At 41.3% G+C, this 13,357-nt stretch overlaps 1 protein-coding gene across 1 annotated transcript; it reads left to right on the forward strand.

The window, feature by feature from the left end:
* Positions 1-644: 644 nt before the first annotated feature.
* On the forward strand, positions 645-4,918 carry igfbp6b (insulin-like growth factor binding protein 6b). Its single transcript, XM_040038206.1, has 4 exons — positions 645-1,247; positions 2,100-2,134; positions 2,880-2,999; positions 3,352-4,918. Exons 1-4 carry the CDS (start codon positions 911-913, stop codon positions 3,463-3,465), a joined length of 606 nt encoding a protein of 201 aa, XP_039894140.1. The 5' UTR covers positions 645-910; the 3' UTR covers positions 3,466-4,918.
* The last annotated feature ends 8,439 nt before the right edge of the window (positions 4,919-13,357 follow it).

Below are 13,357 nucleotides of genomic sequence, written 5' to 3' on the forward strand. Positions count from 1 at the left end.
TAATGCAATATCCGACATGGCAGTGATTAGGCTGATGCACGCAGTTGGTGCGTGGAGTAAACTTACATCAGTGTATGAGCACGCTGGATTTCTTGGTGTATTTCTTCTGAATCCAGCTCATTCTGTGAACTTTGACACATGTGACAGAAAGACAGAGTATTACAGGTGTGTAGCTCAGTTTTAGGATTACATGTTTGCTCAGGAAACATTCTGTCATAACCTCAAACCGAACTCGAGCAGGAGCGAACACACAGCTGTGCATTTGTCGTGGCAAATGACAATGCAGTGGCAGCGCCGCCGATAGAAGCTCATACTATACATTTGTGTTTGTTACCATGGCAAATCTTCTTCCAGAAAGGTCTCTGACATTGGAAAAAGTGCAAATGGCTGAACGTGACTTCTACTGTTTATGCATGGGTAATGTTGAACATAAGTGGAAGAAGAAGGACTAGATGAATGTGTTCGTATATACCAGGAAAGGGTGGGGAGATTTTGATAATTTCTGAAGGGAACATAATCCACCCCCCACTTGCTCTGTCTCCCTCCCTGCCACCTCCCTCTCTCTCTCTCTTTCTCTCTCTCTCTCTCTGAGTCCCAGCCCCTGAAGGTGTCATAACTGTGCTCTCTCTCTCTCACTCTCTCTCTCTATCACCGCCTTTCAGATCTTTAAAAGCTGGTGCTTTGCCGTGTCTCTCACGATCTCCATTTGTCTCATCTGGCACTGCAGGGGACTCTCGACCGGCAAAGCACCAAGGAGAGCTACTGTATAGAAGCGGGAGGAAGACTGAGGAAAGAGGAGAGAAAGGGAAAGAGAGTAAGAGTGAGAGAGAAATATACATCCAGAAATAGCATCAGCTACATTTAACTGACAGAGAGTGACAGTGTGGAGAACCTGAGACCTGGACAGAAAATGCCTATCCTTTCTAACTTAACAACCGTTGTATTGTTGCTCATTGCTCACTGCGGATCATGGACCGGGGCGAACCGCTTGGGCCCCTTCAAGGTCTGTCCTTCCTGCAAGGATCCACTGGGGGCAGGTCGGCCCCCCAGGGACCATAATGCTGCTGGCAGCACGTCAGTGCTGGCCCAAGGAGAGCCCTGTGGTGTGTACACCCTGACCTGTGCCAAGGGGCTCCGTTGTGTTCCCCCACCAAGGGAGCACAGCCCCCTCCAGGCTCTGTTGCAGGGAAGGGGCATTTGCGCCAAGTACAGCAAGACTAGTCCCACCGAGAGGCCCCACCCCACAGGTAAGATACTGTATTTACACACACACGTGCATGAAATCACATAGGCACGCACCTACAGATGCAAACAGGGGCTTGCACGGCAACTGCATATAGGCTTGATTTGAAGGGGATATATGGCGACAGCCACACATTAGTGTATATACAGTGTGCCTCTCTCAGTATTGCTATAAATTGCATGTGATGCTGTGTCACTTACCAGCACAAGAAGGGACAATTAGTATGTGGCATTTAAGCCTGGTTGCATTTTGTGCACCACTAATGAATTTGCAGACCTCTGGCATCTGTTCCGCAGCACCTCTGGCTTCACTGTTGATGAAAATGTCAGTTCCTTTTATGGTGGAAAATCACCACAATCACATTAACAAAGAGAAAACTACACCTTGAGTGAGCTTTCTTCAATTTTGGGGGATCTGTAAGTGAAGATATGCACCCATGAAGTGTTATTGTTACCATCCATTTCAGTGACAGGGTGCATGACAATGATCTGTCCAACAAGCCGGCTTCTCTGTAGAGAATTTAGAATGAATGTGAAAACTGTAACAGTGTCACCTACATTCTGATCAAGCTGCTTTTTATTGCAGTGATCTCCATCTACTGTTCAAACTGAGATACTGCGATTAACTATCTGAAAAGGAGCCGTACTGACAGAAATTAGGTCTCTCATTAAATGGCCAGCACACATGCATGTCCTCTTACTGAAGGTTCATTAATGTACTACGCTAAAAGAAGCAAAGCTATATCACAAAGTGTGAGTGCATTATTTTAAGTATATAGTGTATGATCTGACCATGGGTGCTGTTTTACCGGTATTATGCTTCAATGTTCTCATGTCGGCGTGTCATTTCCTCTCAGGTCCACATCCTTCACACAGTGGTGACATTGAAAAAGTAAGTTCATCCTCTTATTGTGAGATAAGCTACTCCATCTTCACCTAAATCATTAAAAATCTGACATTTCTAACCCTGTCATGGCTGTATGTTGAGCTGCATCTACACAGTTCTTCCCATAGATCCTCTGTCGTTTGGGGTGTTGCAGTGGCATGTACACACACGCACACGCACACACTGCTCTGAAGCCATGCATTATGGTGCATGATGTGTGTGCTGCTATGCGGCAGAACTAATTGAGCATGATGTGAATCAGGAAAGTTTCGAGCCGGCCGCTGCCGCTACAGATTTCTCAGTTAGTGAGCTGGTTTGCTGTGCAGTGTCTGAGCCAGTATGGATGCTATAAGTAGAATGCGATAGCCACCTAAATGGTCATATTTAGGTGACTATTGCACAGTTCAATTTCTCAAAGTGACACAAAAACGCAGAGTCACTTCAAACCATTCAGTGACCTGAAAATCAAAAGCATTGTATAACAATATGGTTATATAATGATATACAATATGTGACATCTGATCTATATATATAGAACTGTGCATTTTCTCTGCTTCTGGCTGGAATGCTGCATCACCGTAGCTAATCCTTGGTGATTCACATCGACATGTGTTCTGCAAAGAGGATTTCTGCCAACACAATCACCTGAGGGGGGATAGCAGCTTGCCACTGCCACTCTTCACATTAAGGCAGGTTCTCTCTGTTTGCCTCTGGCGGTGTTTGAAGTCACACTCTGCGTTGCTGTTTTCAGGCACCCTGTCGCAAGCTGCTCAATAGCGTCCTGAGGGGTCTTGAGCTGACAATCTTCCAGTCTGACCGCGACATCTATATACCCAACTGTGACACTCGTGGCTTCTACAGGAAAAAGCAGGTAGAGCATTATCAGTAGAGCTATCGTGAGGCATGACAGTGGAACTTTGTTGAGCTTATGTGATGGGAAAATGTCTCGTTGCTGCACTGACTTGGTGTTACTGTACATGTGTCAGAGCTGCACTCCACTGCAGCTTTCTGTTCAGTGCATCCACAGATTAGTGTGTGACCACAGGGGCTGAGAATAACTGACACCTCTCTCTGAGCCTCTCAGCTGTGGGCTCAGAGAATCACTACTGCGCTATGATGACATATCATTTTCTCTCTCTGCCTCCCTCACCACCTTTCCTACCCTCTATCTCGGCGCTCTTTCCCTATAAAAATCTCCCTCTCTTTCCTTTAATTTCACACAGTGCCGCTCCTCCAAGGGCATGCAGCGTGGCCACTGCTGGTGCGTAGACGAGCTCGGCACGCCCGTGCCTTCACGTGCCAGCGAAGATGGTACCATACCATGCGATGGCGAGTGAGGGACAAGTCCGCCTGGTTGCTCTCAGCCTGGAGGAGGTGGAGAAGGAGGAGGGCGAGGAGGAGGTGGAGGAGCAGGAGCACGGGGAGAGGGGGTGGCTTTAGCTTGTGCTAGACACTGCCTGGACAGGAGGGAGCAGGGATAAACCACTTCCTATGGAAAATACACACCAGTTAATGTCCTCTCTATAAGCAAGACAAACACACTCTCACAGTCCAGCAGTAGCAACAGTAACATCTGCCTGAATGTTCAACAGTTGCAGCAATGTCCTCTGCGTCGTGTGGTGGCGCGCTGCATGCTCACATTATTGCTCCGTGAACTGCCTCAGTGATCCAAGCTGTATCTCTCCGAATGATCTCTATATTCCCTGGCTCTTGTCCTGGCTTTCTGGTAGATTTTTATTTTCCCTTTTCACTTTAGGATAGCTGACACTGCCTGTGTTTGTTCTGATCTCAGTGGGCTGAAATACTGTTACGCAGGTGATGTGACACAAACGTTCGAAAAAAAAAGTGTCTCCCTCACCGTCCTCTCTCCCTCTCTCCAAAGATACACTGATATCAACATACTTATAATTGACAGAATATTTCTTTTCTATTAATTTATTTTTTTTGAGTATTTCCATCAAGTACTGCTTGAATCTCACAGTATCTTATATATATATGTCAAGTCAGAGAGAAAAAAAAAAGTCATACTAATATGATCCTGGAAGCTTCTGTTCACTTTCTTTGTCAAAATAGCGTTCTGACTGCTTATTGGTTGATTGTTTGTACATATGTTGGATTTTTGTGGTCGACTGTGTGTTCTGAAGTGGCAGACAAAAAGCTTACGGCTGTTACCCTTTTCAAAAAGTTGTAAGGCATATTTTTATACACGTCAATATAATATTTTATATATGAATTGTTGGTTTATTTAATGAACTACAGTACAATGCCATGTATTTTTATATTGTCAGCAGTTTCTTATTTAAAGACAGAGATTATTTTATTTCATGTTAGGGGAAGTGTTGTGCTTTAGAGGCACTTTTATGGCAAAACTCATCACATTCATCAGAGCTCTATTCAACTGCTGTACATCTTATGGTTAGATCTCATGTTTTTAATTTTCCTTTTTGTTTATTTATGCTTTGTTCATTTGAGAATTTAAGAATGTCCATGTTACTATTATGTTTTCTTTTGGCACATCCTACTTTTAAAATTATGATTTCAGTACAGAAAAAAAAGATCAAATTTGTTATTGTTATAGTATGTCTTTCCCGAGTCCTTGCAAAAGTCATGAAATTGTGTGCTATTAAAGTGTGATTAGAATTTATCTATTTCTGACCAATCTTGTTGTGCCAATGTGTGTGCCGTGATGAAAGGTCCATGCACAAAGGACCTGTAAGATTTGCAAATATGAAAATAAAACATAATGATAATAAAAAATAGAGAAGAATAAAACATATATTAATATAACAACTGGTGTTGTGTGTGTTTCTTTTGTGAAATATGTCATTTGAGAGCAATTTTAATCACCCAGGGAGTGACCAAGAGAAGAAAACAGCTGTAAAGATCATTTCTTTAGGCCCAAATTTTCACAACAAGAACAAGCAATTATGTAATTAAAAAGGATGTAGCTACACTGATTAAAACACTGTACAGTAGACTGAGGTTAAGTCTCAAGCTATAAGAAATAATAATACACTATGTGTACTATAAACTATACATAGATGTATGACTGCATAATGCCAGTGTTTGTAGCATTTAAATGCAAAACTAAGACTAATTAGCGCTAAAGCCAAATGTGTGTTTGGACCAACATTTGTTTACTGATAATAGCTGGAGCCAGTGCTGTGTATATCAAGACTTAATTAGGTACACTTGTTCAACTACTTATCAATGGAAATATCAAATCAGCCAATCACATTGCACAAACATCTTAGGTTTATTATCCAAATTGAACATCAAAATTGAGCAGAAAGATGATTTAAGTGTCTTTGAACATGGGATGGTTGTTGGTGTTAGTGTTTCAGAAGCTGGGATTTTCCTACACAGCCATCTCTGGGGTTTACAGAAGGTGGTCTGAAGAAGAGAAATTTCTAGTGAGCAGCAGATCTCTGGGTAAAAATACGTTGCTGATGACTGAAGTCAGAAGGGAATAAATAGACTGCTTCAAGTTGGTTGGAAGGCTGCAGTAATTCAAATAACCCCTCGTTGCAACCAAGATATGCAGAAGAATATCTCTGAAAGTACAATGTCAAACCTTAATGTAGATGGACTACAGTAGCAGAGACCACACCAGGTCCCACTCTTGTCAGCTAAGAACAGACTTTGGCATATACAACATGCATGCTTCCAGCATGTCACAAAACTCTGATCATCTTAAAATGATTTCTTGAACATAAAGTAAGAGGTGTAACGTGAGAGTATTTAGAAGACTTGGTCAGAAGCTTTGCGGCAGCATTCTGAACAACTTGCGGACGATCCACAGAGCCTTCACACAACACGTGAACAAAGAATTACAATAACCCAAACGAGATGAGACAAATGCATGGATGACCATTTCTAGTTCTGAGCGTGATACAATGGGACTCAGCTTAGCAATATTTTTTAAATGATAAAAACAGGAGTGAACCAGTAAGTTAGCATGAGTGTCCAAAGTCAGAGCTGAGTCCAAATTTACACCAAGGGTCCTGATAGAAGGTTTGGCAAATGTAGCGAGAGGGCACAAGTTTTCCATAACCATAGGTACCAATTTTTTGAGTTCACTGTACTCTAATGGCCCCAACAGTTCACAAGAAGCAAACAAATGCATCAACACTGTGATGCTACCATGTCAATATGGAGTAAAATCTCAGAGGAATGTTTCCAGCAGCCTGTTGAATCTATGCCATGAAGAACTAAGACAGTTCTGAAGAAAAAAGTGTTAGAAAGGTGTATGTAATAAAGTACTCAGTGAGTATACACACTGAGGACTAAAACTAACTGAAAATGGAAAAGGAATGGGACATCTTATCTTAATGACCCTGTAGTACCACATCACCCCATTAGAGCACTTCACTCTCACACTGCAGGCCTACTTGTTGTTCCTAGAGTGTTTAAAAGTAGAATGGGAGGGAGAGCCTTCAGTTTTCAGGCCCCTCTTCTGTGGAACCAGCTTCCAGTTTGGATTCGGGAGACAGACACTATCTCTACTTTTAACATTAGGCTTAAAACTTTCCTCTTTACTAAAGCATATAGTTAGGGCTGGATCAGGGGACCCTGCAATAGGTGTAGGGTACTGGGGAATTCCCATAATGCATTGAGTGTTTCTTCTTTGGTCACGTTACTCACTATCTGTTAACAGACCTCTCTACATTAAATCATTACTTGTTATTAATCTCTGTCTCTCTTTCACAGCATGTCTTTTGTCCTGTCTTCCTTCTCTCACCCCAACCGATCGCATCAGGTGGCCCCGCCCCTCCCTGGGCCTGGTTCTGCCAGAGGTTTCTTCCTGTTAAAAGGGAGTTTTCCCTTCCCCATTTCACCAAACTGCTTGCTTATAGGGGGGCATCTGATCGATGGGTTTTTCTATGTATCTATTATTGTAGGGTCTACCTTACAATATAAAGCGCCTTGAGGCAACTGTTGTTGTGATTTGGCACCATATAAATAAAATTGAATTGAATTGACAGGTAAAAAGAATCAGGAAACGTGGAAGTAAAAATAGCGGTGGACATGAAAGACACCTAAAACATGAAGTAATGAAAGGAAAATACTATTCACAAAGACAAGATCCACACTAAACATAAAATCAGAGACCAGGAAACATTAGAGAATAAATCTGTGAAGGTTCTCAGTCATCCAGGTCATCGTAGTCAAAGGAGCTTGCAAAGAAAAGCATCTGGACTTCTTTAAGTTGCTTGAAGACGTTTCACCTCTCACCCGAGAAGCTTCTTCAGTTCTAAGGTCAAATGGTGGAGAGTCCCAGATATAAACCTAGTGGGAGTTTCCCCCCAAAGAGGGACAAAAGGACCCCCTGATGATCCTCTAATCACATGAGCCAAGGTGTGAAAGCGGGTGTGGGATCCCAATCAGCCAGGGTTTCGGGAGAGCTCATTGTGAAACCTGGCCCCATGTTATCATGCGAATTCCTGAGGTCAGATGGCCCAGGATGTGAGTGGGCGTTAAGGCGTCTGGGGAGGGAACTCAAAACTGGATTATAGATGGCAGACAGTTGATGTCGTAAACCACCGCCTCTGTTCAAAGATGGTCGCTCACAGTGGACATAGATGGCTTCTTTCACTCCTCTTTCAAACCATCTGTCCTCTCTGTCCAAAATGTGAACATTGGCATCCTCGAAAGAGTGACCTTTATCCTTAAGATGCAGATGGACTGCTGAGTCTTGTCCTGTGGAGGTGGCTCTTCTGTGTTGTGCCATGCGCTTGTGAAGTGGCTGTTTGGTCTCTCCGATGTAGAGGTCTGGGCATTCCTCGCTGCACTGTACAGCATACACCACATTGTTAAGTTTGTGTTTTGGAGTTTTGTCTGAGTGTGTTGCTGAGTGTGTTGCTGGGTCTGAAATGCACCGGGATGTCATGCTTGGAGAAAACTCTCCTGAGTTTCTCTGATACACCGGCTACATAGAGGATGACAATGTTGTTGCGTCTGTCCTTCTTATCCTCCCTCGCTGGTGTCGGATCTTCTTTTCTGTGCATCTTTGCTGACTTTATAAACGCCCATTTAGGATAGCCGCACGTTTTGAGTGCTTCCTTTACATGTGTGTGTTCCTTCTTTTTTCCTTCAGGCTTAGAGGGAACATGTTCTGCCCGGTGGTGTAGGGTCCTAATTACTCCAAGTTTGTGTTCCAGAGGGTGATGGGAGTCAAACAGGAGGTACTGGTCCGTGTGTGTGGGCTTCCGGTAAACTTCGATGTTGAGGTTGCCATTCTCTTCAATGTGCACAGCGCAGTCCAGGAAAGGCAAACAGTCGTCCTTTGTGTCTTCCCTGGTGAACTTGATGTTTTTATCCACAGTGTTAATGTGCGCAGTGAAGGATTCCACTTCTTGTGTCTTGATTTTGACCCAGGTGTCGTCTACATATCTGTACCAGTGGCTGGGTACTCTTCCTTTGAAAGAGCCAAGAGCCTTCCTTTCCACTTCCTCCATGTGAAGGTTGGCTACAATAGGTGACACGGGGGAGCCCATGGCACAGCCATGTTTTTGTCTGTAGAAGCCTTCGTTGTATTTGAAGTATGTTGTGGTAAGGCAGAGGTCTAACAGTGTGCAAATCTGATCAGGTGTGAAGTTGGTTCTGTCTTCCAAGGAGCTGTCTTCTTGTAGTCGTTTCCTGACAGTCTCCACTGCCTCCGTGGTGGGTATGCAAGTGAAGAGGGAGACTACATCAAAGGACACCATGGTTTCATCTGTATCCAGGGTAAGTTTCCTGGACCTTGTCGGTGAAGTCGGTGGAGTTCTTGATGTGGTGTGGTGTGTTCCCCACGAGAGGTGCAAGGATGGTAGCAAGGTGTTTTGCAATGTTGTAAGTGCCATTTGACCTTAGAACTGAAGAAGCTTCTCGGATGAGAGGTGAAACGTCTTCAAGCAACTTAAAGAAGTCCAGACGCTTTTCTTTGCAAGCTCTTTTGATTAGAGAATAAACACAGAAAGACAAGACGAACAGGAAAAAAGACAGGCAGGAAAACACTCAAGGGAGTAAACATGAGAAATAACAAAGTCAGAATGGGAACTAGATTTAAATGAAAAATAGGAGTTCAAAACTAATCACCCTGAAATGCATCCAAAAATCCACAAATACTAATCAGAAAACAGGCTCAGTGTTATGAGAATGATGAAGCATGAAAATCTGAATCCAAAACTGAATGCATAAAAGATAACACCCTGCTTTGTAGACTCAAAAGAATGCACCACTCTGAAGTAAAAGAAAAAGAAAAAAAGACGAATGGCTGAACAGAGAGAGAGCACAGCGTCACTACTTAAACTGTCAAAAGGTATTTGGATTTACTAATTTATAAAACAAAAAACAGTCCATATAATATGTATTTATCTCAAAACTGCATGCCAGTACTTATCTACCAAACCTGTGTTTTAATCTTGTCATTGCCTATAACTGCTCGAGACTTAAAATCATGAACGTGATTTTAAAATGTGGATATTAAATACAATTTGATTCTCTTTAACGGCTCTTTAGTACGAACACAGGGAACTGAGTTGTATTTGAAACTTCGACCTTACTGCTTTGCAAATTTCACTGCAGTGCTTACCACAAAGCGCACAGTCACTTGTTAGTGTGGCTTAAATGATGTGCATCTAATGTGCAGGGTAAGAATCAAAATAACAGTTCACCATTGTTGTTTATTGGGGAATGAAATAAACTGCACTGTCCTGAACTGCTTGTGAAAAGTCACTGGGTAAATTCTAACTCTTCAGTCAGTGTTGAATAGGTCATTTGGCGACTTCCTGTTTCACACTGTATATAAACGATGGACGTAGCTGACATGATGCCGGCTCTTCATTAGTGACGTCTTGCTGTGAAACCTTGAGCTGACAGTACAACCTCATTGCCAAAACCCAGACTTTCCGTCCACCGTGACTCTAATAATGAGAACAATTTACCAAAAGAACATCATGTTTCATTCAGTTTGACCTGAAACTAGCAAAAGAGCCCATGAGGTCATCAGGAAAGTTTTTACTGAGGCTTCAAATGAAGGAGCTGAAAACTCATTAGACTAAAGCTAAAGTCTTTTAGCCACCACACGAGTCACCCTCTGATGGATATTGAAAATAATACAGTTTCAAGGCAGTTAAATTGCAGTTATCGACCCTGGGTCAGTTTACCCAGTGTTTGTTTGAGCTTTTTAGACGTTCAAGTTTTGTTTATTTAACTACTCTATGAAATTCTTGGTTTTCTCAGTGTTTATATTGTTTACCTATTTACCCGCATTACTGTAGTTAGTCCTGTTCTTGGTCCATTTTGGAATTTTCAGTAGTCAATCCTCTTGAGTCAAGCCAAGTATAAAGTTCACTCATGTGTCTGCTTTCCTATTACAACACTTCCTGCTTTATTTTGTTTTGCTTCTGTGATTTAGTTCAGCTGTCTCTCATTTGCAACAGTCAATAAATGGCTTGCTTGAAATTGAACTCAGTCTACCTCCACATTTCTGCGTCCTCCTCTAACACCCGACACGGCCTAAAGTATCTTTCGAAGCTGACATATGGCTTCACTGTCAGACCTGGAAATGACTCCCATCTTTTATATACAGCCTATGAGTAAAACATAGTAAATCTTCAAAGCATTAAAGACTATGCTGTATAAAACTATATGTGCTTCTGTCGATATAATTTGAATACACAGTAATGGCATAAAATTAATACTTTCATATATAATGTTGAGTTACACTTCCCAGTGAATCTTTGCAGAAAGGGCCCTTGAATGGGCCCCAGCAGCTTATTTGTTGTTAAACACTCTGCATATTCTGTCCTGATCTCAGGGATGAAGGCTCCACTTAAAAATTAAAAAACAATTTCCACAACAGGTTTTTCTGAAAAAAACAAAACAAAACATGAGAAGCTTAAATCAAGTGTGTACTTAATGGCTATAAACACTTAGGCCTGAAAGGGAACAATAAAGTGTGACAAATCAAATCATAAAGGGAAAAACACTAAAGTCTCATTTTTTTTGGGCACTGCTACGCAAACATTATGAACTTTCGCATTTTTCTAATCATGAACAAGTAAGACTTCTTTGAATCATTACCTGCATGCAAGCATGGTACTGTGTAGTTCTTGGATTTAAGGCTTTGTGCTTATATCCATTTTCTGAGAATCCCCTCTGCAGTCACACTAACCAGCTGCCAGCAGCGAAACAGAAATTACACATTAGAGCACATTAGAGTCATGCTGCCTTTAAGCCATTAGTAGGCACATAAAGGATAATTTTCTTCTGCTTCTCCGCTCAGGGACCAGATACATGCCTGTTTCCAAGGTAACAGCATAGAATATCTCATATCTCTTTATAAATGCATAATATGAATTGAAGGTCTTGGAGAAAATGAAGACGCAAACATGATCCTTTGTAGAAATCACATGTGCGTCCTATTTCTATATTTGAATCAAAAGTCAAGATAAAATGATAAATTTTTGTTGAAGTTGTTGGAAACTGTTAATTATTTTCATGTGTTTTTATAACAGATACCTTGCTTGGTCTTAAGCACCTTGCAAAGCACTTCATTTGTGAATTTTCGTAACGCAAACAGGATTATGTCAGGTTTTTAGCTTTTTTAAAAACACATTTGTGTTGCATATTCTAGCTCAGAGTTTGAAAGATATGGATCTTTCATCTCTGCTGTTTAGTGCAAAATGGGATCCAGCAGTCTGGGATCCCATCAGGACATTTCAAGAGACTGTTCTGCACAGATTTGGTCCAACAGGTCCAGAGGCTTTGTAGAAGTACAATATCAATCGGCTGCAGTGTCCCTTTAAAGACAAGCTAAAGCAAGGCAGCTGTTTCTGTGAGATCTCTTAGTGACCTCCACACAAAGTAACCTCACAGAATTTTGAGGTTTTGCTGCCCCCTAGAGGTTACGCATCTAAATATGAAAAAAGGAAACTATAAAGATTACTGTATAGTGGTATAAAGGCAACGTTTTGCATTTATTTAAGTGAGTTACATATCTTTACATAGCAGTCCCAAAGTCAAATGATATAAATACAATTTCTTGTTGGGCCCCTATGGCCCCCATTATACACAGATCCGTCACAACAGTAACAAATGCCTGCCTAATACTTATTGGTTCCATCTTATGCTTCCAAAACATCTCCAGTCCCTCAGGGCTTGGACACAGGACCTCTGAGGATGGGATGCTGGGGGTAAAACCGTTAGGTTCTGTTGGCTGTGCGGCTGGAGAATCAGTGTATCAGATCTGTTTTATCAGAGCATTCTACAGATGCTCAGTCAGATTGGCATCCACATAGTTTGGCGAAAAGAGCACATATTTATGCTGAAAAATGCCAGTGTTAGCAAGGTATCACAAAACCAGTTGAACCAATGACATCAGTAGGTTCAAATGGGACAGGCTACTGAAAGAAATTCTCTAATGATAATCAGAAACAATCCATGGAGTCTGTCCATTTCTAAATTTCCACAGAAATTAAGAGCTGAAAATTGTATTACGCTTGGATAAACCCCCTTGAAATGTCCAAACAACATTTATAAAACAAGTGATAAATTACACTAACTTCTTTTAGCCACAATACATAATGATTCGTTCTCAAACCTGTCAAAATGTGGGCCAGTTCTCCGAAGATATCAACACAAGAACTGATTCTGCATCAGCACTGGCACCACAATGGTGGAATAAATATCATTTCAGCTGGTTTTGAGGAATCTGCTTTATGCAGCAGAACCTGGGGAAGAAGAAAAATCATGACAGAAAAAAATCTGTATGTTATTCTGTGTGTTTTTATGGCAATCACCCACATCTCTGTCTACTACAATTTGCACATTTACACCCTTATCAACCAATTAAAAGCCATCATATATTTACTGTGCTTGTTTTATTTTTTATGTCTGTTAACTGTAATTACAAAGTCATTTTTATTTTACTCTATTTTTTATTAAATAGCTAAAGACATTAAAAATAGCAACACTACTTTATTGCATTAAAACAGCTGTATTATATTATAATACTAATCTTTATTGTGCCATATTCATATTCACACACACACACACACACACACAATATTTTTTGTTATTTGTCATAATAATTATTATTACGTCTTCAACTTATTCTTTTGTTCTCCACCTATACATTTTTCTCAATTTTCCTTAATTTTTTTAAGGAAACACTGCACACCTAGCTGAAATATGCCAAGTTTTTGGATAATTGCTCTTTAGCACAGAAGAGGATTAGAGCCACTA

The sequence above is a fragment of the Simochromis diagramma genome, unplaced genomic scaffold (genome assembly GCF_900408965.1).
Source record: "Simochromis diagramma unplaced genomic scaffold, fSimDia1.1 OVJJ01000061.1, whole genome shotgun sequence".
Taxonomy (NCBI): Eukaryota; Metazoa; Chordata; class Actinopteri; order Cichliformes; family Cichlidae; genus Simochromis; species Simochromis diagramma.

Bases quoted from the DNA above. Each gene is read 5' to 3' on its own strand.
- igfbp6b (XM_040038206.1), top strand. From the start codon at position 911: ATGCCTATCCTTTCTAACTTAACAACCGTTGTATTGTTGCTCATTGCT. The intron at 2,135-2,879 runs GTAAGTTCATCC...TGCTGTTTTCAG, and splicing joins ACAGTGGTGACATTGAAAAA to GCACCCTGTCGCAAGCTGCT. The intron at 3,000-3,351 runs GTAGAGCATTAT...AATTTCACACAG, and splicing joins GCTTCTACAGGAAAAAGCAG to TGCCGCTCCTCCAAGGGCAT.